The sequence below is a fragment of the Sceloporus undulatus genome, chromosome 2 (genome assembly GCF_019175285.1).
Source record: "Sceloporus undulatus isolate JIND9_A2432 ecotype Alabama chromosome 2, SceUnd_v1.1, whole genome shotgun sequence".
NCBI lineage: Eukaryota > Metazoa > Chordata > Lepidosauria > Squamata > Phrynosomatidae > Sceloporus > Sceloporus undulatus.
In genome coordinates, this window is record NC_056523.1 from 138,084,383 (window position 1) to 138,111,050 (window position 26,668).

General features: G+C 39.2%; 1 protein-coding gene across 6 annotated transcripts in view; it reads right to left on the reverse strand.

Annotated features, from left to right (window-relative positions):
- The window catches only part of UNK (unk zinc finger), a 91,245-nt gene that overhangs the window by 17,543 nt on the left and 47,034 nt on the right, over positions 1-26,668 (reverse strand). For 4 of the 6 annotated variants that reach the window (XM_042450160.1, XM_042450156.1, XM_042450157.1 and 1 more), the window contains exons 2-12: positions 21,140-21,349; positions 20,521-20,697; positions 18,285-18,415; positions 18,017-18,152; positions 16,882-16,999; positions 15,460-15,544; positions 8,336-8,478; positions 7,320-7,367; positions 5,691-5,891; positions 1,198-1,266; positions 367-541 (exon numbers count right to left, since the gene is read on the reverse strand). In XM_042450160.1, coding sequence (XP_042306094.1) covers positions 367-541; positions 1,198-1,266; positions 5,691-5,891; positions 7,320-7,367; positions 8,336-8,478; positions 15,460-15,544; positions 16,882-16,999; positions 18,017-18,152; positions 18,285-18,415; positions 20,521-20,697; positions 21,140-21,349 — 1,493 coding nt within the window. Of the gene's footprint in view, positions 1-366; positions 542-1,197; positions 1,267-5,690; positions 5,892-7,319; positions 7,368-8,335; positions 8,479-15,459; positions 15,545-16,881; positions 17,000-18,016; positions 18,153-18,284; positions 18,416-20,520; positions 20,698-20,818; positions 21,350-26,668 lie in introns of those variants that run through there. The other 2 variants (XM_042450159.1, XM_042450158.1) reach the window with 2 other exon arrangements.

Sequence of the window (26,668 nt, forward strand, 5' to 3'; positions counted from 1 at the left end):
GGTTTGTTATCTGTGAAGTTAGCAAGCATAAAATAAGATGTAGGACAATAGGCAAGTTCCACACACATACGGGCACACATACACACAAATCATGATCTCCCATTCACCATCTTGTCACATCTTTGTAGAATTCAGAGGTTATGAAAATAACTAACAGAGCTCTTATGTTCCAAATCTCTAATGTTATAAAAGAGTTCATATTTAAAATAAAATATTAGCCATATCAAAAAGGAAAAAAAAGAAGAGATTCTGCAAGAACTCCTCTACATTTCTAGGGCTACAACATGTTTTTCCTGTTTTCCAGGGCTCAATGTTTCCTTGCTGAGCCCCTCTGTCCAGTGAGTAACAGTGTATAGGCATTATTACCTATTACAGACTCCACTGTGTCACTGGTGGGGTAGAATGGAAGGGCATTGGCATTCATGCCTGGGACACTGCTGGTGCCTGCTGGACTTGGTGGTGTTGCTGCCAAACTAGAAGTGATACTAGATGAAATACTTGATGTCAGTGGACTGCCAACAGGAAGTATCCCCAGTATGTCCTGAAAAAGGAAGAAATGTTCAGTTCATTGGATAATGCCTCCTAAATGAGGAACACATGCAGACAAGCTTAACCATGAGACTTAACACTGGAAAGGTTTATATTCTCACTAGGACTAGAAAGATAAAAAAATACTTCAGATTTCTCTCAATATATATTATATTGTGGAATGTTTTTTCTAGGATTTATATCCTGTATTATATTTTCACCCTCCGCAGATTTCTTTCCCACCCTTCTAGATCAAGATATACACAAGGCAGTTCAGAATGATTTATTACACAATGCAACTGCACAAGAACATTTAAGGAATCTTTTGGCATAATTCACATTTTGTGTAAATTGCTTCATATCTCCAATATGTCAGATATTGAAAAACACAACTATTTCCATAAATAAAGAGGTTTAGTAAGTGGCACTGAACTTTACCCCAATTACTTTTGTAGATTAATCTATACTGAGAATTGTAATTTGATCCCCATCTATACCTCACATCTGCATATACCTGTAAAAAAATATCTGTATAAAAAACTGTTAGAACCCATTAAACCCTTAGTACACTACTATTGTCTGGTCAAGCTCCATCTGGTTTTCCACAGAACCAGCTGGAATCCATGAAAGAGGCATGGAACAGACTAGAGTCCTTTTAGAGTAGCATACCTGTTTGGGTTGTAATAGAGGTTGCTCTTGAGCCCTGTGTTCCAAGGAATGGGATTTTATCTTGGCCTGCTGAAGTAAACAGAAGAGAAGAACAAGTGAAGAGAGACCACATCCATTTGAAATGGCTGTTAGCATCTGACAAGGCCATGAGATTCTTGAAGAACTTCTACTCTTTCACTGCCCCAGTATAATTAGAATCCATAAAATAAGAGGGGGGAAGAGTGCTAAACCAAAAAAAAAAAAGCAAAAGCAAAGAGCAAGACAGTTGATATAGATGATTAAAGGTCACCTATACAGTAATCTAATATGAACTTAATTTACTTTTTAGTAAGCAGATACAGTGCTACCTCGGGTTACGAAATTAATTCGTTCCGCCGCTCCGTTCGTAACCCGATACATTTCGCAACCCGAAAAGGCTTTCCGTTAGCGCTGGAAAGCCGCTAGCCGCGCTTTGCGTTTGAATTTCGCGCCGAAATAAATTTCGTAACCCGAAAAAAATATCGTAACCCGGAACAGTTTTTTCCAATCTAACTTTTTCGTATCCCGGAAATTTCGTAACGCGATCATTTTGTATCCCGGGGTACCACTGTAGATGGTTGCACTATACCACACTGTGATATTTTATAGTCTTCACGTAGTGGGTTTAAGAATGAAAAGGAACTAAGAAAAATGTTCTTAATTTATTTCTGATAAGGAAAACTTGAGAAATATGCAAAAACAGTGATGAAAAATTCCCCTGTAATTTGTATTCCATTTGCTTGTACCTGGGGCTCATTATTAATCTTTTCCATATCTGCTAAATCCATCCAAATCTTGTTCAAAATGACAACTGATGTTTGCTTGTTTCTTTATTTATATATGTTCATTTGTATTTACGTGGCTCAGAGCTGCAGGATTGCCATTATTCAACCACTGGAAGAAGCTCTGTAGCAACAAAGTTTGTATTGACTTGACTAAATACAATCCTAAACTGATAAATAATAATAAATAATAAATAATTTACAATTACTGAAGAGTGACTGTACATACAATTGCCAATGCTAGGGACTGAAGTATGTTTTCACATTACTGCAAGGTCAAAACTAAAGACTTCTGGTGACATGAAGAAGTACTCCAACGTGTACTATGAGCTTTAGGCCATTTTGTGGTAATAGAACTACAGATTTTATTGTACCGTAGCACTGCCTGATTTACAGAATTTACAGGGTCGTCCACATGCAAAAAAAATCTATTAAAAATGGAATGACTACACAACTCCTTTCGACTGGTAGCAGCAAGAGTTTCTATATGGAATTATCACTAGTCCCAATGATTTCAGTTAGAAGTTATTCTTTAAAAACATTATTTTTATTGTTGTGTGCCTTCAAGTCATTTCCAACTTATGATGATCTTAAGGTGAACCTATCATGGGGTTTTCCTGGCAAAATTTGTTCAAATTTGCCTTTTCCTTCTTCTGAGGCTGACAGCATCCAGTGGGTTTCATTTCTCTATGATTAAATACTAACTTCACAGCTTTATCTAGAACACAATTAGACTAAAAAATAATTTACTTTTGTCAAGTAAATTCTTACATCCTGATTCTACAACACACAAACTGAATTAACCTGCGTGAATCATAGAATCATAGAATCATAGAATCATAGAATCATAGAGTTGGAAGAGACCACTAGGGCCATCCAGTCCAACCCCCTGCCATGCAGGAAATCCAAATCAAAGCATCCCTGACAGATGGCCATCCAGCCTCTGTTTAAAGACCTCCAAGGAAGGAGACTCTATCACCTTCCGAGGGAGTGCATTCCATTGTCGAATAGCCCTTACTGTCAGGAAGTTCCTCCTAATGTTCAGGTGGAATCTCTTTTCCTGCAGCTTGCATCCATTGTTCCGGGTCCTGTTTTCTGGAGCAGCAGAAAACAAGCTTGCTCCCTCTTCAACATGACATCCTTTCAAATATTTAAACAGGGCTATCATATCACCTCTTAACCTTCTCTTCTCCAGGCTAAACATCCCCAGCTCCCTAAGTCGTTCCTCATAGGGCATGGTTTCCAGACCTTTCACCATTTTTGTCGCCCTCCTTTGGACACGCTCCAGTTTCTCAATGTCCTTTCTGAATTGTGGGGCCCAGAACTGGACACAATATTCAAGGTGGGGCCTGACCAAAGCCGAATACAGTGGCACTATTACTTCTCTTGATCTAGACACTATACTTTTATTGATGCAGCCTAAAATTGCATTGGCCTTTTTAGCTGCCGCATCACACTGTTCACTCATGTTCAACTTGTGGTCTACTTGGACTCCTAGATCCCTTTCACACGTAGTTTCATTCAGCCAGGTGTCACCCATCCTATATCTGTGCATTTTATTTTTCCGCCCTAAGTGCAATACCTTACATTTCTCCGTGTTGAATTTCATTTTGTTAGCTTTGGCCCAGCTTTCTAGTCTATTCAGGTCATTTTGAAGTCAAAGGCTTTCATGGCTGGTATCCATAGTTTTTTGTGGGTTTTTCGGGCTATGTGGCCATGTTTTAGAAGAGTTTATTCCTGGCGTTTCGCCAGCATCCCTGGCTGGCATCTTCAGAGAATGCATTCTCTGAAGATGCTAGCCACAGATGCTGGCGAAACGTCAGGAATAAACTCTTCTAGAACATGGCCACATAGCCTGAAAAATCCACAAAAAGCTATAAATCAACTGCATTTTATATTATTTAATTCAGTTTTAGACCCACTATTGACATGGAACTAAATCATTTATTTCTAAGCAAAATCCCAAACAAGGGACAATTCTTCAGCACAGTAAAAGATATCTCCATTCTGGATTAACACAAGGTTGACAGGCATCTTATTTTGTCATATACCAAGTTTCTTTCTGATGCTTCTTTAAGTTTCTTTATTATATACATTCCAATGTCAGGCATGCTTGTGCTCTGCTAGGCCAGAAACAATTTTATAAAAGTACCATAAAGTTCTATGAATAGACTTCAACGGTATGGGCCACAGAACCCCAACCTTTATTTTGCGACATTGTACATACCATCACAAAATAGCTGCTGGGGCATGGTATGTCATGAAATGACTACAATGAGCCCATGGTCAATCAGAAAAGCTACTACTGCAACTATCTTTTTCACAACTCAACAATCCTCTGTAGTAACACATCACTCCATTTACAGAACGCAAGCCAACTGCTTCCCCCAAGTAAATTCTTTTAAAATTAACTAATTTCCCCAAATTGGATGGAAGATTACTCTAAGCAAACTCCCCCCATCAATTCCTGTTCAACTCTCAATACACTAATTTCCAGCCTAATTGATCTTCCACTCTTTTTCACTTATTACCAGCTAACCCACCAAGAACAGCCTCAAGACATTAAGATTCCTTTCCCATCTCTCTCAATCCCCGCTCTCTCCTCAAACCCATATGCAAATAGTGCTTCTCTCCTCCAAGACTACCACCCAAGCACACATATGCACTTCTTGAAATCATGCTTCCATTCTCTCCTTTCCTTTCAAAGCAGAAAATGGTGAGCATCCCTTTCCCCATAATTTGGATTGGGATTTAAGTGCTGGATATACAGGAGATTTATTGCTTTGACCCCTCCTGTGGTCCTAATTGGAATCAAGATAGCAGCACCTAAACTTTGAATCCCAGCAAGAAATTAAATATCTAGGACTTCTTTATGCAACATGAGATGCATATGCTTGGGCCCAATCCAGATCATGACCAAAGCAGGGGTCCTCTTGCCCTCACCTCAAACTTCCTAGGAACCATGGGGACCAGGGACTGGCATTTTTTAAAACAAACCTTAAACACACATCACTTTGTTCTTCTTTAAGCTCCCTCCAGTCATTCATCCAATGCAATTTATTGCCCCCTTCTTCTTTCTCTCCCCCCACATTTTTTTTTCCTGTAAGGGCTGAGTATGCTTCAGAGTAAAAGTGCTGCCCCCCACTGTAATTTTCTAAGAATGTCTTAGGGGTCTGTCTAGTACCTAGAGGATTTTGAGAAAATATAAATGAGGCTAGAGGCTAGTCTTCAACTTTGTACAGTGGTACCCCGGGATACGAATGCGCCGGGTTACGAATTTTTCGGGATACGAAAAAATCCCATAGGGATTTATTGCTTCGGCTTACGAAGGTTTCTTCGGGTTACGAAAAAACCGCGGCGCTATTTTCCGCCACCGGAGGGCAGCAGAGAGCTATTTTTCCATTAGCGCCTATGGGAATTCGGCTTACGAAGGTATTTCGGGTTACGAAATTAACCGCGGAACGAATTAATTTCGTAACCCGGGGTACCACTGTAGAACATCCAGCTTCTCTAAAAAATAATAATAATACAAATAATTCACAATATGTTTTCTTTGAAGAAGTGGCAATGGTATCCAGTGGGAGCCATGACATCATCACACAGTTATGGAGACCCCTAGATATTGGTAACTATTCAAAACCCAATGTGAAGTTAAGAACACTTTGTTTCCTTTTTCCAGTATTATCCACATACCTGGCATTTGAAACTTTTTAGGTACTCTGCTCCAACCAGGTCTTCTCGTTCAAATCCAGGTGCCTTTTTGTAGCTGCTGGCTGCAGTTACTGAATCTGATGGAAAGCCAATGCTTTCCAAACTATGGGGTTTTCCAATGGCACCAGGAGGGGATCCACATATATTAGATGGGCTTCCAAGAGTGCTATTCCTACAGAGAATCTAACAGAAGGAGGAGAAACAATACAGGTCAGACCACAAGAGGAATATAGTGTGCAGTTAGTGATTTAAAGGATTGTAACATTCTATATTCACTATTACAGAAGGCCTTTCCTGGAAAAACTTCAGACAACTATGTTAGCTGGGAACACAATATTACTCCAGGTTCCATCTAAGGCACTGTTGCTTTAGTATCTCAAAAATACTGGTTCAGCACTGGAGTAGCAGTATCCAGTTCCCAGACAGAATAGCAATAGCAATACAAGTACATTTCTATACCGCTTATCAGTGCACTTAAGCACTCCCTAACCAGTTTACAATGTGTAAGCTAATTGCCACCAACACTCTGGGCACTCACTTTAGCAACTCTGGAAGGATGCAAACCTGAGTCGAGCTTGAGCCCTTGGCTGGTACTGAACTCGCAAGTTTGTGGTTTGTGAGTGAGTGGCTGCAGTACAGACATTTAACCACTGCGCCACGAGGGCTCTGCCTTCTTGCAGTCTCCCCACAGTTTTCACTCATTTAACATGACTGAGTAAAGTTTACAGTGCTCCCTCCTGTGAGAATTAGAAACCAGCACAGATATCAAACCCCCAGTATAGGCCTCTGTTGAAAGATTTAGTTGATTTCTCAGAATATTGAAAGTCTATATTTTAATTTCATAAATTGTTTATAATTTCCCTGAGTGGGAAAAATGTATTAAAAATGTGTGGTCAATTTCTGTTTCAGAAAGTTTCTGTTTCAGTTTGAGAAGGGCTTACAGTAATCAGAGTACACAGCACCTTCACTCTAACCAAACTTCTACCCATGGAAATGGAATTACAAGGTCCTGAACTGTAAGTAATCTCTTTGGTTTTGTCAGTTTATAGGAACAGGGTAAGCAAACAACAACAAAAGCCCCACAAATAAAAACAGAAAAAAGCATCAACATAAGTAAAACAGAGAAAAGCCTGTATTCTCGGTTTCTTCACATAGCGCCAAACAGAAATAAAGAACTGAAAACAGGAAACAGAGACAAGAAATTGCAATGATTAGATTCTGTACACTGAATTCTAGTCACATAGTTTTCAGAAATAATTCTGGAGGAACAAATACATGAAAACTTTATCTTAAACATTTTATTCATTTTTCTAGAAGAAAATATTCCATATTCCAATTTATTTCAAAAAAGAAAAAAAATTAGTTTTTCTGGGGAGAATCAGACTTGAGAAAAAGATTAGGGGTTTTCCTGAATTATTCTGTTTTCTTCCCCATCCCCCCCGCCACCCGCCCCCCGCTTCACCACTATAGTTATAACAGTTTGCAATGTGATGCACAGGTGGCTTGAATTAAATAAGACTGACTGATGGAAGAACACTACAATGTTTTTCAGTCAACCAACACAGGGTATGTAATGCCCTCTCCTGCCCTGAGATGTGAAAAGACACTTACTGTAGTAGAGGTGGGACTAGTTGGGAGAGTTCCTGGTTTATTCCATACCTATAGTGCAATGACAAAACAAACACAGGCTATGTGAGATGGGTTATTTATTTCAACAGTCTATTTAGGTTGCATCTATCGTATTTAATACTCATAACTAAAAGCAATTAATTAATTTAACTTTGCTTGCAGGCTACGATAAGAGTCCATCAGAATGGTGAAACAACAGATAAACATGTATTCAGTATTGGGTAGGATGAGAGAGTTCATGTAATACAAAGTATTCACCAAAAAGCAAAAGGTAAAAACTTGTGTTTTCCACTAGGTAAGCGGTAAGTCTGCTTTTAAAGTATAGTTTGATGTAATTCACTAGAAATATGCAAGACTGCTGAGGAACAATTAGAACTTACTTGCTAGCACAAACATGAAAACAGAAGGCAAGATACCAGGTGCTGCAAACATGTAATTGTTACACAAACAGTAAAGATTTATTTAGGAGCAGTTACATTACCATTATTCACAAACACTTTAAATTAGACCTAAAACAATAGGGTGCAACAGGCACAATACAGACTCCACCTTCCTGCTGTTCTTGGAGCACCTTATCTCAGGCGAAGAAAAGAAAAAGGCAGACATCACGAGGATTTGCAAGGGTTTGACTAAACAACACTCCCCAAATGAGACAGCTTCTAAGAAGGAAGTATTACATCAGGTTTACATTTTCAGAGGAAAGCCCTAGGCCTCTCCATATGGCAGTTCGGAAATGACTTCAAGTTGACTTAAAGCAGCTCAGCTTGTCTAATCCAGTTTCAAAGTTGCAGTTGTGATTTAAACCTATGTCATTACGCCCCTTCAAAATCTAAGAGAACAGATGGAAACCTGTTCCCCCTCCCCTTCCAAACCCTTTACACAGGGGTCCCCTAAACCAAACCTTTTAGGTTAGAGGACAAGATATCCATATTTAGAGAGGTGTGTACTGTACACTTGCAAAGTACAGAGATCAAAACCTTTGTAACAGCTCTACGTACATTGCTAAGGTCGGGAGCTTGTGGACTAGAAGGGCTGACAGGAACAGAATCGCCTGCTGCTGAGGGCATATACATTACAGGGCCAGCTTGTGTTGGGCTAGAAACAGCCGACGTTGACTGTAACTCTTCACTAAGTGGAGGTTCTGTAAGTGATACAAAAAAAGAAGGTTAAAAAGAACTTAAGTATGTAGACAAAAGAAACTCCACCGCTTGGATAAGATGAGAAGCTGCATGGATTTAGAATGGGCAACTTTGTGATGTGTATCTCCCATTTATAGCCATCTATAAACCAGCATAGATGTCTAAAGAAATTATCATTGGATAACCTGAGAGTCTAACTCTACATCTCTTGATTTTTCATGTAAGGGTATTCATACTTTAATCAGGATTTCTCTCTCTAATGTCCCATAATGGAATCTAGGAACAGCTTGCTGATGATTAACTACTGCTCTGTGTCTAAAGTACAGTCCCTCAGACATAAGCATGCAATTTAAATGAATTTACATCTAAGTATACATGTACATTATCTAAATTGTTTGTTCTCAACCTTTAGCCCTCCAGATGTTTTGGACTTCAGCTCCCAAAAGCCTGACAGAATGGCTAGTGATGAAAGATTCTGGGAGATGAAGTTAAAAAACATCTGGAGAGTCAAAGATTAGAACCACTCGCTTACAGACAAACAAGAAAACTGCTGGATCAAACCAAAGGTCCAATAAGTTCAGCATCCCATCTCTCCAGCAAAGGTGAAACGATGTTTCTAGAAAGCCCTCAAGCAAGGGAATAGTCCTTCCCTCCTGTTACAGCAGACCCTTGGTATTTGCTGGAGTCTAGTCTCAGGGCACACCGTAGATACTATACCTAAATCCAAGGATGCTCAAGCCCCATTATATGCAATGGTGTAGTAAAATGGTATCCCTTAAATAAAATGATGAATAGTTCAAAGACTTGCTTTTGGGATTTTTACAATTATATATTTTTGAGCTGTAGGTGGTTGAATCTGTGGATACAGAACTCATGGGCACAAATGGCCGACTACATGCTCTCACCCAGTCTTCAAAACTGAGTTCTGTTTACCCACCAATCCTTCTGGGAAGAAACATTTGAAAGAATGAATTTGGTGATGAGTTTTGAATGCCCATGTAGTGTTAAGAGTGCTAATACAATACTAAATTAAGTATTGGTAGAAAAATGGAATAATCTATAGAAAAATTCACTGCTAATGATAGGAATAAACAGGACATTTCATATAGTGGAAATGGTTCATGTATTCATTTAAAATATTTCTAAGCTGTCATTGAGGCCAAAAACAGTGCTTAGTCTATCCAATACAGTCCTATCACATAATGAGAGAGCAATTTAATACGGTTAACAAACAATGACAATAAAAATACCTAGCCAAAACAGCAGTAAATTCTACAAGTCAATTGCAGCCAAAACCTGAGAACAAAGATATGAAGATATGTGTGTACTGTTGAACTCCAACTCCCAGTAATTCTCATCCTTAGTGATGCTGACTAGGGCTGCTGAGAGATGCAGCACAATACTATCTGCCAGACCAAATGTTCCTAATCCTGCTATAAACCATATACAGTGGTACCCCGGGATACGAATTGATCGCGTTACGAAATTTCCGGGATACGAAAAAGTTAGATTGGAAAAAACTGTTCCGGGATACGATGTTTTTTTCGGGTTACGAAATTTATTTCGGCGCGAAATTCAAACGCAAAGCGCGGCTAGCGGCTTTCCAGCGCTAACGGAAAGCCTTTTCGGGTTGCGAAATGTATCGGGTTACGAACGGAGCGGCGGAACGAATTAATTTCGTAACCCGAGGTAGCACTGTATTGGGAACGGACCAGAGAAAATAGGTCTGTTTTTATCACTTTCCAAAAAGTAACCACCAGATAGTAACCCATTCTGGAGTAGCTGATTTTCTGATTCATAGTACTGCCATCTTGCCTGGATTAAGACTCAGTTTCTTCACCTTCATCCACTCAAAATTACTTTTAGACATCAGATCAAGAGTTCTGCACCATCTTTGGGATGTGTAGAAGGAAATGTTAGATAAACCTGAGTTGTTGTTCTATGTCTTTCAAACTGTTTCCTATTTATGGCGACCCTAAGGTGAACAAATCACGCAGTTTTCTTGGTAAAATTTGTTCAGAGGGGGTTTGCTTTTGCCTTCTTTGAAAGCTGAGAGACTGTGATTTACCCAAGGTCACCCAGTAAGTTGTCTTGGCCACACGTGCATTCAAACCCTGGTCTCCAATGCTCAAACCACTACACCATGCTCCACAGAAATAAACTGTACAATCATAGCTTCAGAAAGTCTAATGGCAACTCTAAACTATGTACCAAAATTATAAATTTCAATGAGTGTAAATCAAATTGACAATCACTAATTAACCAGAATATAACAATTATACTCTGGATCTCTGGATTCCAAAATCACAAAAAGAAACATCAGGTGCTTTCAAAAATACATTTAGATATTATAAAAATAAAAATGCAGGCCAAAACAATACACAAATCAAAAACATCATTTGATGGGCCATTCTCAAAACTTAAAAATATAAAAATAGTTTACAGCATCTTTTATTACCAAAAAAAAAAAAAAATCATTTCAAAAACCTTTAGACCAGGAATTTAAAACAAAAAATAAAATAAAAACAATACCAATTACTGCAGTCAATAATCAGGAATCAAAACAAATCAAAATATTCAAGAGCAAAATTAAAAGTTAAAACCAGGAGCAAAAAAACGATTTAAAACAAGCCAATTTAACATGACATTAGTGAGACTTTGCAGGCATCTTTGAGCTCAAAAATACAAAAGCTATGGCCTCAAAAATTAGCAGTCAAAATAAGCCAAAATAAGCACAAAATATTCAGCAGAACAAAAATTCAATAGGCCAGGAAACAGGCCAGGAAACTCATGGATCACAGCTAAAAAATAAAAAATAAATAAAAAATAAGCCAACTCTAACCAGGCAGTAGCAAAACTTTGCATGACCTCAGGCAAATGCTCATGATTGCAACAGCTGAGGCCTAACACAGGTGTGGCATCAACACAAAAAAAGCCCAAAACATCTTAGCTTTAAAACTCAGGCTTAGGTCTGACATACCAATCTTATCAATTTAATTGGAAAAATAATTTAGCTTGCTTGCCAGTTTAACAATTTAAACCGAAATAGCACAATGGAAAAGCTTCAGCATTTCAAAAACAAAAAAGTCTCTTTGGTCTTCACTAAAAACAATTGCATTTAAAAAACATATAAAAATTCCAAAAGGCCCAATTTAAACTCCATTTTAAAAAACCCACGAGAGCATCTTGAGGCCAGAAAATAAAAATAAAATAAAACTAAATATTGAGCAAAAAGCTGCTTGCCTTTAATTTAAAAATACCAAAAACAAGCTTGCATTCTCTGGTCAGATAGAATCCAGTCCGGCTGGCTGCCATTGATGTAATATGAACTCTCCATATACACACACCTCCCGCTCAAAGAAAAACAAAACAGCTTAATATAATCTTTTTTTTAATTGAAAATCCATAAGTTCAATTTACTAGGTCCTCTTGTCAATCTTTGCTATGCCAGGCCTAGATCTTTAAGCTTCCTGAAATTTTTGTTACATTATTTGGCGAGCCAGCCAGGAGCAAAAAAGGCAAGCAGGGATTGGCAAAGAGTGGGAGAGCTTCATCTTCCTCCAGGCTCAGCTTGTTTTTGGCTCTGAGTAAACTCTTGTGAGAAGGCCCTATGTGCGCACTCCAAACAAGCTTGATTGGAAGGGCTGAACATAGGGATTTGCTCAGTGGTAGGAACAGAGTTTAGCCTATATGAGACCACTTAGTAAATTTGAAAATTCACTGGGGGGAAAAAGAAAAGGAAAAAGGGGGGGAAAAAAAGAAAAAGAACAAAACCATCTCTTCAGCAGCAGGTAAAGTATAAAAAAGAAAAATATAGGAAAAGTGCACTAAAGGGAGACCAGTCCAAATCTTTGGATGTGAGTGGGAGGAAAGGACCCCCCCTCCCTGTGTTCGCTGAGCCAGTCGTGAAGGTTCTGCCCAGAGAAGCCTTCTTGCCAAAACTCAGGAACCGGGCCCCTAGGAAACAAAAGCAAGGAACTGGGAGGAGGTAGATTGTGGTGTAAGTACTGATTGCCAAAGTGTGGAAGTATAAGGCACTTGCTCAGTTGTGCTGGGGATAGTTAATCTACCAATCTCCAAGTGCCAATAAATTGTTTTACCTTTTGTGTGGTGGCAAACCTTTCCCTTCTGTGGCTATGCATGTTTTAAATAGCTAGAAGTTAGGTGCTGGTGGGGAGTTGGAGGAGAGCATTGGTCTATTGTGAGTATAAATTGTGGTTGTGGTATTTTGTTTCATTCTGTCTGGTTGTGGTGGAGGCTCCAGTAAAGACTGTTGAGCTCCAGTAAAGAGTAAAACGTATGAAATTTGTCTGTTGAGTGGTGTCTGAGATTTGTGGTATCCTAATCCTAGTGTTTGTGCCTGTTGAAATAGTGCTTGTGAAGTTTGAGACTTTGGTCTTTTGTTGTTTTGTGTGTAAGGATGGCTGAGGGAGGTAAAACTCCTTTGGATTACATGGTTGGTCATTTTGATGAATGTTTTAGGAAAGGCATGGGGAAACGTTTGAAAAAGGAGCGATTAATCTTTTTGTGTAAAGATGTTTGGAGTCAGATTTTGCCAAATTGGCCAAGAGAGGGTAGTATAGACATTGACATTGTATTCTAAAACATTGGAGCCAGAAAGAGGGTTACTCGATGATTATTTATATATTTTCTATTGGTATAAGACTGTTGAAAAAAGCCCACCTGAGTTGAATAATTGCAGAGAATTGGTGTTTAAAAAAGATGAGAGATTAACTGGTATTAAAGAAGCTGTGTTCAAGATTCAGATTGATTTGGCCCAGATTGTGGAAGAGATAGAAAAAATAGAAATAGACTCTGTAGAGAGAGGTGCAAATCAGGGAAGAAGGCCCCTACATGAGAAGAAAAGAGGGTTTTGAATTAGCTTTGTGTGTTAGACAGTGGTCAGGAGCAACCCACAGGGAAGAAAACTTGTTTGGAAAAATTGAAATTGTTTTAAATTGTAAAAATTGGAAATTGCCTTTGTATATATATTGTAGATAAATTTTGGAAAATTGGTGTTTTAATTTGAGGGTTTTCATGATTTTAAATGATCAGTGCCTTTGGGAAAGTTCTGCCCTAAATTTGAATGCATACCTATTTAAAGCCAAATTCTAAATTGAATTTTTAAAAGTTGCCTGTGCCTTCCCAAAGACACTGCAAATCCCTTTGTCAGTGAAAGTTTTAAGAAGTTGGCCAGAAATAAGTGCTTTGTGTTGTTGTGGCACAATAGTAATAATAAAATAGTGAGTTTTATTGGACTGTTGTTAAAAGTTATCTAAGAGAGGAGAAAATTGTGAGAAATTAAACAAGAAAGGTGCCTGGGGTCACCCAAGAATAAGGTGAGATGCATTTTAAGAAGAAAAGATATTTGAAGGTATGAGGATGTGAAAATTATGGTATGTATAAAGGAGAAAGCTTATGGAGCGAGTTTGTAAGCATAAAAGTTTGGAAAATGGTTGAGAAATGTTTACAGAGGAAAGTATAAACAAGTTTTAAATTAAAGTTGAAGGCTCAAGAATGTTGCAGTGGGTTTGAGTATGTTTAAGTGGCTGAGAAAGATTTAGAAATGGGTTTGGTGCAGAAAGACAAGCGGTTGTAGTTTTGGAAATGAAGGAATTAACAGGGAAACGAAGCGGTTTGAGTTCTGTTTTAAACTCTTTTTCTCTTTCCTTGCTCTAGCTGGGAGCTGTGTACAAAAATAAAAAGGTCTATTCCGGCTGGAGTTAGAGAGAGAAAAGGGGGTTAGGAAAAGCCTGCGGTTTGCATTTTAAAACTTTTCCTTTAGACTTAAAGCAGCAGTGGAAGCTATGTTGGAAAGATAACCTGGAATGGAGTTTCGTGAGAGTTGTTTTTCCTGGCTGTAGCTAAAAGGAGGCGGGGCAGCACAGCGTTGTAAGTTGTAAGTTAAAAATTTGTTTTAAATGTATTTTTTGGCTCTGGCTGAGGTTTTTGTAGACTATTTTTAAAGGCAAAGGATAGTTTTAATGTATGCATGTATTTCTGTTCTGATTGTAAGAATTCTGTATGTTTAAATTGTAATTAGCCAATCAGGTATATGGAAGAAACTTCTTTGTCTTCAATAATATAAAAAGAGCCATTTTGTCTTGTTCGGGATCTCAGCTTTTTGGAACTGGAATTCCACTGAGTTCAATGTTTTCCTTTGTCGACAATTGGAAATAAACTTATGGATTTTCAATTTACTAGGTCCTCTTGTCAATCTTTGCTATGCCAGGCCTAGATCTTTAAGCTTCCTGAAATTTCTGTTACACCAAAACACTGACAATTCCTTAATTAGCCACTGGATGTCACTTCTGCTTTGAAAATACAAAGTCACTTGGGGGTCACACCCGTATGACAGATAAAGAATCCTTTAAAAGTTATGGATACATTAGGTAAAATAGAATTTACTAGAACTTGGATTTTTTCCACGTGACTTGGAATGGGCAAGTGGAAGACAAACATGTTTTTTTTTTAATGTTTGCTTTTTGCTTGATCCAACAAGCAACTGTTATTCTCAATGAGGGATGCTTGAATCTGTCCATTTCAGTTTCAGACCACTGCTTTGGTTTCCAATCCTATTTTTATATGTTATTTCTACTAATGCATACATCTCTGTGTTTCACCCAAAATATGTATTTTTGTACACTTTTTTTGATTGCTGAAATTCAGAGAAGGGCAAACATTGAAAAATTAGTGTACTGCATTGTGCTCGTTTGGGAAGTGCTCATTAGATAAACTTACATGAAATTATAAATCCAACACCTCTATTTTGAATCCATGGCTGAGATTTTATTGTTAGGCCATGAAAATCCACTGGGTGACCTTGGGCAAGTTACAGTCTCTCAGCCTCAGAAGATGGTAATGGCAAACCTCCACTGAAGAAACTTGCCAAGAAAACCCTGTCATAGGTTCGCCTTAGGGTCACCGTAAGTCAGAAATGATTTGAAGGTAAACAACATACACACAAAGAAAAGCCTACATACGTTCTACATGTGCAAAGGCACAGAAAGGTCCTCGGGGACAGCTGCCGGACTGTTGCATGTCATTACATTTTGTTGATTTGTAGATCTGGAAAAACGAAAAGGAGACTGTGTTGAGACAGAACTGATCAGAATGACTTACTTATTAGAGGTTTTTAGAGACAGAGAAATATATCAAAAAATCCACCATGTGATGTCTCTCCAGTTTGCTTTAATTGTGCGGCCAATTGTATGGTAATTCCTAATGAATTACACTCATTTAAAAGTGCTTTCTGCATGTGTAAGTACTTTCTTGCACAATGGGCAAGAAGGTATATAGTACCTCCTTGTGCAATAAAAACTCTAATTTGGGGAGGTAGGGCCAAAACAGACTGCACAAATAATCCAGCTCGAGACTGCTTTAATGACCCTGGCTCAGTGCTAGGGAATCCTGGGGACTGTAGTTTTGTGAGACATTTAGCCTTCTCTATTAGAGAGCTCTGGTGCCACAACAAACTACAAGCTGAATTATTTCTGCAATCTGTTCCAGCCCTAAAATGAGGTGTTAGTAGTAGTAGTAGTAGTTTTTGTTGTTATTTCCTGCAGCTGTGTGCTGAGCCTAGTTCTTGCCTCACATGAAAACATAACCAATGGGCTATGAGAAAGAGAGCTCTGCCATGCTGTCACAAGGCAGGCAGCCATTATTCTCCCAGGCTTCCATGTAAACATCAGGTGGAAATTTACACTCAACCAGTTTTAAATAGGATCTTGGTCTATGAGTCAATTCCAGCACCAGATTTGACATTATAGCCATGGAAACTTACCCCATCAATGCATTCAATTAGGCCTATAGCACAATCCCATTCCTGTCTACTCAGATGTACTGTAAGTTCAATGTGACTTGTTTGCAGAAAGGGGGGGGCTCCCAAAATTCCAAGAACCATAAATGCTCCCTACTGTTTCTCAGAATGCTGCCCCTCTGAGCCCCTACATTTCTTTCCTTTACATAAAATGGCCCCTCACACCCTCTAGAGCAGTGCTACGCAAAGGGGTGGTTCCTGACCAGTGCTGGTCCCTCAGCCATTGTTTGGCTGGTCCCTGAAAAATTTCCAAGAAAGAAAGAAAAAGTTATACCCAGTGGACACAAACTCAGTGCCTCCAGGACATTGGAAAACATCTTACAATCTCAGAAATATTGCTCTAGAAGAGGATACAGGGACAATTAAGCCATGTTTTCAATGCACCAAAGTCTGTTTGAGACGGGGGGCACTTCCCCCCCCCCTGCAAACAAGAAGTTACTTAAATCTCATTCTCTTAAACAGTTTCAGTACTCCAACATCCTGTTTTCCAATATGAAAATTAGTGCAACCTATTAACTCCTGTATAACCCAGCACCCCTCTATTTGTCTAGCTAGGTGTCCAGCAAGAAAGGATGCTCACTCTTACCTCTGGGTGAAATTGCTGCTCTGTGCGGGTGTGACAGTACTGGCATGCATCTCCATTGTCACACTTACTGGGATCTCCCCACTCATCTCCATGTTTCACACTAGGACATGGGGAAGATCTGCATAATCAACAAGGCAATAGATCAGAACCAGAAAACCAGGTCTGACTTGGTAACATCCAGTAAGTCTTGTCATTAGATTATTTATCTTATATTTAATCATCTTATATTACCTTTACTGTTATTTGGACTTCCCCAAGGATGTTTAAGATTTTATTTCATTACCCAAGGTTATGGACAATTATTTCAACAAATTATTTCAGCTCACACTGAACTAGTTGGTTTCAAGGATATAGGTGATTTAGAGCTAAGCACTAAAATGTTCAGGGGATGGGGGGGATCTGAATCATTCCCCAAAACAGAGCATGTTTTCTTGATTACCTCCAAAGAAGAACGCTTACAGCCACAAGAGCTAAAGTTCTCTCTGAAGGAGTGTTTTCACATGCATCATAATTTGTATGTGGAAGCAAGTGATTTTCACTCTGTGATAGCATAATATCATCTCAGTAATACTGACTGAGCCAGCATGGTGTAGTGGTTTGAGTGTTGGATTAAGTCTTCAGAAGAAGAGAGTTCAAATCCTCACTTAGCTATGGAAACTCACTGGGCAAATCATACTCTTTCAGCCTGAGAAGAAGGTAAGAGCAACCCTCCTCTGAATAAATCTTGAAAGAAAGCTCTATGAGAGGGTTGCCATAAGCTGGAGTTAATTTGAAGGCAGTAACTGAACTAGAAGCTAGAAGAGATGATGATACTGGTGGATCCCTACTAGTAATTAAGAGATCCAAATAATCACACTGTAACTTATTTTACTATAAAGATTATTTCACTTATGTCTTGATAAAAGGAAGTCATCACATTAAAAGTACATTATAGGTTCAACAGTACAGAACAGCATTCATCTTTAGCATAACCCAGCGTAGGATCCTTTGCAGATCTGATCTATCTAATAACCAGCTGGTTTGCAGTACAACCTCCTAACACTCTTAAGTTTAGATTAAAGCTATCACCCAAATGAAGAAAATTCAAAGACTGTGGTCCATTTCAGGTCTAATTCCAGGACTTGAAGCACTCTACCTGTACTTGTGTTTTCTAGGACTTCGTCTTCTATCTTTGCTATTATGGTAGTAAGGGCAGGCATAACCCTGGCGACAGAGACGTGGGGGCTTCTTACATTGTTCTGTTTTGTAGTTTCCCAAAACATACGTTGTGTCTGAGAAGACAGATGTGACTAATTAATGCAAGAAGGCAGGCATATTACTTCCTAGATGAAGACCCTTGAGAGAAGAGGAATGGGCAGTCCAAGAACAATGGACACCCCTGTGTAAGATCCTAAATAACTCACCTTGCCACCTTGGCTCTTCACTCAGTATTTTCTCTATCATAGCATGGCTAGCGGCAACTGCAGACTGACCCTCTATGCCACCCTCTGATGTAGTCTGACCATTCTGCAAAGCTTCCATGGCCTGAAGCTCCCTTAGGGAACAGAGTTATATGAACAATAGGCAGACAGAGAAGATTCAGAGAAAGAGATGTGTCTACCAGATAGGAATTGCCACAATTGCAGGAATTCCCACACATTCAACAAAATAAAAATAAAATTTAAAAAATTGGACAAGCACCCTTTTAGAAATTCAAGATTCATATGAGAACCCTGCCCTCCCTCCTCTGGTGACAAGCTTTATAAAATATACTACTTGCTTAGTCAAGATGCATTTATACACCCCCTTTCTGACTGTTGCTTCAACAATTCTTTTTTTTTCAACACATGTCCAGCTACACACAGGAACGCTGTGCTCTGTGTAAGGGGTAAGAGTTTAACTGGAGTTCAACTGTTGTACTCACCCACAGTTACTATTATTCCCTCCACCCAACAGAAATTAACTTAAACCATTTTGCTTCAAGTATTCCCATTTTCAAAAAAAGTTTGCTCTTCACTAAATAAACAGAACCATCAACAAATGCTATGAATATTTAATTCCTTTCTTAGATGCTAAACAGACCAGCACTAAACACTGGCATTGGGCTGGAGTGGGGGCATGGCAACCACATGCCAACTGCCCTGACTCCTTCCCTAATACCATTGTCACGCGTGATGCCACACAACCAATAGCGGGCGGCATCACACCATTTCTTTGGTGCAGTGTTTAGACATGCTATGCCAAAGAACAGACAAAAAGCCACTGCAGAGGGAGCAAGGGCAGCTTTTTGCCACTCTTAAAAAGAAGCGGCATTTTGCCAATTCTTTTTAGAGTGGCAAACTGCTGGATTGGGGCTGTGACATGCAGCTGCTGCTGCACCTATCTGCTGCTGAAAGGGGTGCCAGGATGCCACTCTATCGGGGTGGTCTGTTTTGCCCCATAATGTTTCTATTTAATTCTTAAAGAGCTGTTATAAACAATACCTCTATTCTAATGTCCTCCTCTCATAAAAAGAGCAGGTTTCTACCTTGAAGTGTTTACATTAATTTGAACCCCACCAAGGGCCAAAGTAGACATTTTGTGCACTCAAACAACAGAATCTATCTCTGTCAAAGGCGCGTTACAGACCGCCCAAAACAGGCAGTCTCGTGCCGCTGCCGGTTGCTCCGTGAGGGAGCTGCAGCAGCCAAACTGCGCAGCTCCCTCGTGGAGCAAAAAGAAGCCCCAAAATGGCGCTTCTTTCCACGGTGCAGATATGATGCCGTGAGGCACCAATGGCGCACTCGCAGCGTCATATGCGCTGCGCAACATGTGGACACAGCGCATCCGCTACGTAAAGATGGTGCCCCCCGTGTGGAACGGGCGCCGCCATTTTGTACGGACTCGGTCCGTATTAGGGTTAGGGGCGTCCGGAAGGGACGCCCCTTTCTAACCCTAATACGAACCCAGTCCGTACTATTACGTCCATTTGTAACGGGCCAAAGAGTGGCACAGCTGCAGGGAAAGGGGGCAGCCTATAGGCAAGAGGGTATTAAGTTATTCCCATGTTGCTTCTTCCTCCCTGTTATTTCCATTCCAGCCATGGAAATCAAATGAGTGTTTGCTCCTGTATGGAGGAAAAACTAGTGGGGGTGAAGGCAACCACAGGGAAAATGGCAAGCCCTTCATTTGCATGTAAAGTAACTCCTTTACAAATTACGTCCTTAAATTCTGAGAAAGAAAGGAAGAAGTCACACAATTCCTTCTTTTTTCAAAAAAGCAACAACCTGAAAGGTTTTTTTTTTTTCATAGTCATCTGCTGGTATGTATATAGTATCTTCCTAGTCATCTGGTGAGCCCAATGGTGGAGACTTCATGAACATCTTTTGATGAGATAGCTGGAATTATACTGAAGCCATTCAGAGTAACAACTTTCACATGGTTCTTTGCCTCAAGATAACTGGTCTACAAAGTCACTTTACAACTGAAAAAAGGACAAAAGAAGCACCCTTACAGAACTATGTTGAATAGATTCTTTTCCAGACGATGGAGTAGGAGAAAAGATACACAATCCTTCAGATGATAAAACACTACATGTTAGTTAGCATTTGCAAGCTAATTTGTTCTATTTAGGTTCTGCAACTTGGCTTCCATACACGAAGACTTTTATTTTCTACTAACCTGATATCATAAACTGGGGAGCGGAGGTCATGGGGTCCATGAGCAAATGCACAATGGAGGCCATTCTTGGTGCAGTTTCCTTTCGAGTCTGTCTCATGGATGCAGATTCCAGTTTTATAGTAGCGCAAGTGATATCTTCGTTCTGTATCACCAGTAGTTCTATGCAGGAACGGACACCTAAAAGGAAGTTGGGGGGAGAGAAAGCTCGTAGAAACTCAAAAGGCTGAAACATCATTTCAAAGTGAAATTCTTTTTAGTTTAACATAATCCTCAGGCTTGTGAAATTCAAAACTTTTACCTTTTGAAAATAATTCCATTTGTAAAATAAAGTGAGAACACAATCCTCAAGCCATTTATTTTAAAATAAACGCCACTAATTTCTCTAGGATTACTCCAGAGCACAAAACGTTGAATTACAGAAGGGGTGGGGAGAGATAAATATACGTATGGTGGAATCGTAATTAATATTTTGTTCAAGTTCCTACTGTAGTTTTTCCACATTTCTTCACAGCTTCTTCTGCATGATTTTTAAAAGATGGTTTGTTGAATTCTCTCCTCTCTGCAAGTGCAGGCTGGAAACTCCATCTGGTCAAGTAAGATGCAGCCTTGAGTAACTTACTCATCTCCTTCTGGACAGATCCCTGTGGTCTCATCATATTTGGTGCAGTAAATGTCAGGGCTGTAGTTAAAGGTGCCATCCCGACGGCGGATAGACCGGCGACGACGTTGGTTGACAAAGTGCCAGTGGAAGCAAGTGTAGGGCCTATGCTGAGTACACTTGTGTTGCACAAACAGTGGGCACTGCTCTGTGCGAAATTCCTTCAGGTATCTGTGGAGAAAAAAAGACATTGGCCTGAGCCACAGCTGGATAGCTAAGCACAGCCTCTGGAGGTATACATCTTGTGCTCCAAACTTCTCCACCTCTGCACTCAAACATAATTATTAAAAGATACACAGTTATATTATGAGGGTGCTATCCACCCACTGCTCAGCTATAATCTCTCCACCACTTCTCCACCCATCCACCTACCCATTTCATCTACTGTTTCGCCATCTCCACAGGCAAGCTGCTAAGCATCAACACTGCAGGGCAGCCTTATATGGCATTAAGATGACAAATTAATGGCAACACTGTGGTATGACTTGGGTGGGCATAAGATTTATCATGGGGGAAAGATCATAATGTTAAGAGAAGGGCATGTTGCCTTGCCAAAAAATCAAATGCTGAATACAATAGCTTTCACTGACTATGATTAACTCCTTATCTGTAAATGCTGGGAAATGTTACCACCATGACAAAGCAAGAGGAAGGTGCCAATTGGCACCCCTGGCTGCAATTCACACCATGTGAACCATGTTCAGGTATATAGTCTGGGGAAGAGTTCAAGAGGCTTCAGCAAGGAAAGGGTAAAATATTTGTAAGAGACATGCAATTCTTTTAAGCCAATGGTTGCTGAAATTCTAACAAGACTCTACCTTCTGCTGAACTATGCTCTTTTATTCACTGAATGAGGACTTAGGAACCAAAACACCATGTATAATGTCACTAGTAAGTGCATTTAGGGTTGTACATTTAAAGTAAAACCAGAATCTTACTGGTTTCTTGCACATGCAGAAGTCCTCCTACAGAAGGAGGTGGACATCACTGTTTGATGTACAATGTCTATATCCAGCGAAAGGTTGTGCATGAAGACCCATTGTACCATGGAAACACATTTTGGGCCAATGAATATCCATTTACTCCTGCTAAAATTGCTAGTAATACTCCTTCAGCTGTATATTGGGTTGGGTATACAGTTGAACAACATTGCCATTCACCACAAAAGACATACAATACAATGAATGTGCAATTCCACATGAGGGGATTTGTGCTTTCCAACCTCAATGAAATAACGCAGACATAAATCTTAATTAGGACTAAGTAATTATACAAGTTTTATAGCAGTAGAGTTCATTCAGACTTGATAAGTAAGTCTCTTTCCGCCAAATTCCATGTGTGGTAGGGTATGAGAACACACACAAAAATGCACTTTCTCTTTAATTTTTTAAACCCTCCTGACCACACAACACCAGTAATGGAAGAATGTTCAAACTCAAAATGAGCAGTCACATGAAAAGAGCTGGAACCACAACAGTGTACCCAGTGATTCCAAGTAAAGATATACTACTGTATAGGAATGTCCTGTGGGCCTTCTCTTTCCTTACTCTCAATTGTCCTACCCAAAAAACAGGTTCCAGACAGAAGGCGTTTTATAAGGAAAAAAGACATATCTCTGTAGTAATTATTACAGTAAAACACCTAGTGAAAACCTTGCGTGCCGCTGAAACTTGCTCCACGCTGGAGAAATCATCCGTTTTGACAGCATTTTAACTGTCCTAGCTCAAGGCTATGGAATTCTGTGAAAGCAAAGTTCTGGTACCACAACCTACTACAATTCCCAGAATTCCATAGCCTTGAGCCAGGGCAGTTAGAGTGGTGTCAAGCCAGATTATTTCTCAAGTGTGGAGGCAGCCTTGGACAATTAACCCAATGCTTAGATAAGATAGAAAAAAATATTCATCTGCTCTTCTGCATTTGAATGGATAAACAAGAGATGGAAATTTCCATAACAGAGTAGCATAGAAACAATCTATTCCACCTAGGCTTACACCCCCTAAAATGTAATTTATTATGATTACCGGTATATACACACACATGCCATTTGGATATCCTATAAAACATTTTCATATTTCTGACAATAGTAAAACACAAATTTGCTCTAATCAGCACTTTAGGATGTACCTTGTTTTACCTGTGCTGTATTTTCCCTCTAAATTAACACAAAACACCTCTATCACTATCCTAATTTTATTCTCAATCTAGTTGAAGCATGTTTTCCCATTATGCTTTGAAATATTCATTTAGTATCATTAAAGAAAAAAAAAACTTTACCCTATCCCCAGATTTCTAAATTAAATATCCCATTATATAAAAAGCATCCTTGTTTATAATGCTCTACATCCCAGATACTCAGAGACAATAAATTGATTTTTCTCATCACCATCTCACTGTGTACATATACTGCAATTTTCGGAGCATTAACTGCATACTGAAGTCATGCAAAATAATGGCACTTGTGTATTATCTATAAAAAGGAGGCAGGGATACAGGTCTATCATATAAGCTGGTGTGTATGTATCACTTCAGGCTCCCTACTTCTCTGGTGATAGTAAATCCTGGAGCAGTATTATAGTGTTAATCACGGTTTCAGTTTGAACCTTTGAGAATTTGAAGAAAGCCATAAAATTTCATTTACAATGCAATAAAGTAATCTGAATATGAATCCCCCTTCTAAAACTCCTTTGAAATTCAGTTTCCTGGCTATTTTAGACAATTCCAACACTACAAAATTCATTATCTAATTGTAACCATCATCATTTAGTGCTGTGGATTTTGGATCTATTCATCTGCACCAGAACCATGAAGTGGAAAGAAGGATATAGGTGTCTCCAAATATTACCAACAGAAAGGCTATGTAAGGTAACCCAAGTGTACAAAAACAGGAATGGAAATGAAAAGCACTAGACTGACTTTTTGGTTCAGAAATATTTTCGGATTGATCAGAGATGGAGGATATTCACGCAGTTCATTCTGACACATTTCGGGACATTCTTCCAAATAATCCAATAATGTTATGGTTCCACATTCCCCTCAAGCATGCTATGGCTCCTAGCAGTACCTCACTACCCTAAATTTCAGCACAGTGTTTTAGAAGCATCCTAATGATTTGTTACACCAGTGGTCTCCAAACTCTGCTCTTTAAGGGATTTTGGATTTTAGCTCCAGGAATTCCAGACTATTGGCCAACATGGCTGAGGTTTCTGGGAGCTGAAGTCCAAAATCTCTGAAAGGGCATAGTTTGAGGACCACTGTACTACACTCACAATAAATTCCAATTGTCTTTATTATGAGGCTTGAGAGAGATGGAAATGGCATGACCTAGTGTCAGCATCTAATACACATTGTGTTTCTGAACACAGAAACATGTAAGGGTGTCACATCACTGTATGTCTTCATAAGTAAGTTTCCAAAATATCAAGATGTAACATTTTGGAAAACTGTGAAGCCCTCCACTCTTAAAAACAAAACAAAGCAATACAAAACCGGACCGCACTCCAGCAGGAATGGAAATCAGAGGGACTTGAAAAATCTCTAACAATTTCATGAACATTTACAAATTAAAAATCACTTTGTTATTTTAAGAATATAACATATATTATCCCTGCTCCGTTTGCACTGTACATAAATATTCAGATTGATAAAATTAAAAATATGGTTTATTCAGGTAATAATTACAAATTTACAAATTAAGTGTACTTTTAAATGTTTTAGTTTTTGTTAAATATCATAAAGAAAGTTATTTTGTATCCAAGAGACACAGAAGGCACTCATTTTCAGGGTCTGTCAGTTAAAAAACATGGAAACCCCAAAGCACCAAATACTAATTTTGCTACACAAAACATTCTCTATTGCTATCAGTACTTTGAGCTCCTTTTGTTTTTTCAGTTATCATTTTCATGGAAATCTAGAACTGAATGTTTGCCTAAATTCAGCCATGATTTTCTGCCCCTTTCACATTTCAGTTTATGTTTGGATTTGGTGTATTTTCATATACAGACCAGTTTCTTTAGCATTTTTCAGAAAATTAAGGCATATGAAACAGGAGCAAAGCCAGAGAAGATGTTGTGCAATGGCCTTGCCTTTACAGTGAAGGAGGGCTATGCTTGGCAGAATTCCAAGGTTGCATTCCTGCACCAAATATTTGACAATGTTCTCTTTTCTGCAACTTCCTTTCCAAGATCAAGCCCAAACTATGTTTAGAAATCATTTAAGGAGAAACAAAGCCCAGTCAGCAATGTAAGAATACTTCATCTTAAATATTTATTCCTCATCCTAAAGTAAAATATTTCATGAACATTTCTTTTCTATTTTGGTTTCCATGGTGGAGGTGGCTGGGGGGGGGGGGGGAGAATGGGACAAAAAGGATTTGAAAAAACAAAACAAAAACCTGCAGGGTTCTTCCCCACTTTTTTCCAGCCCTGCACAGAATATGCTAGCACCACCTTCCTCTTGTAGCACATGCAATTTTGTCAGAATGCTTTGCCTGCTATGTTGCTCAGTGGAAAGGCGTTTACAGGCAACAAAGTATATTTCAAACATTTATGTGGACAGCTATGTTTTAGAAAGCAAGTGTGGTGAAGTGTTAAGTGTTGGACTAGGACTCTGGGAGACCAGGGTATGGATCCTCGCTCAGTCATGGACACCCACTGATAAATCCCACTCTCTCAACCTCGAGGAAAGCAGTGAACAAATCTTGCCTCTGAACTACCCTCTGAACAAATCTTGCCCATCCCAAAGTGAATCACCTTTGAGACACCATAAGTCAGAAACTACTTCAAGGTATGCAACATTTTAAGAGCATTATGCTAGTTTATTAGAGATAGCATCTTACAGCTAAAGGTACCCTAAACAACCGGGGCTCCCAAAACCCCATAGAAACAATTCACAAAGAAGGACTAGGTTCTGAACACCAGCCTTGGATTTTACGCTACGGGCATCTAATTCTTACAGATCCAAAGCTTTATACTTAAGTTGACCAAATATGAAGGATGATTGGGTAGGACAGCATTTTTAGTAACTATATATAAAAGAGGGTGCTGGCAGGTGGAGCTTCTAATGCTTGGGAGAGAAAAGCTGTCTCTCCTGCTGGTAAAAGATACAAGAGCCCTATCCTTCTTTTCATCCAGTCACCCATCATTTCCCTCCTTGTTTTCTCATTTCTGCAAAAGTTAATCTTGGGAACAAAACAGCACTAAACGTCCAAATCCCCAAAGCAATTTCCAGGCACAATGCACCATTAGAATTAATGGAGCTTTGGCTGCCAGGATGCTTTGGGAGTTGAAACCTAAGCAGTCAGCCATTCTGGTCATAGTGATAGTCTTCAAAAAAGCAACAAAAAATTCTTTTTGACAGAAAGCATTTATTAACATTCCTTATCAACAAACAGGATTTCTAAGACAATAACTGCCTCGCTTTTAGTCCCCGCTCCCCCAGCCTGATTGTTTTTTCGGACCAGAAGAGCCAATTGTTTGGTTTTGTTGGAGATAA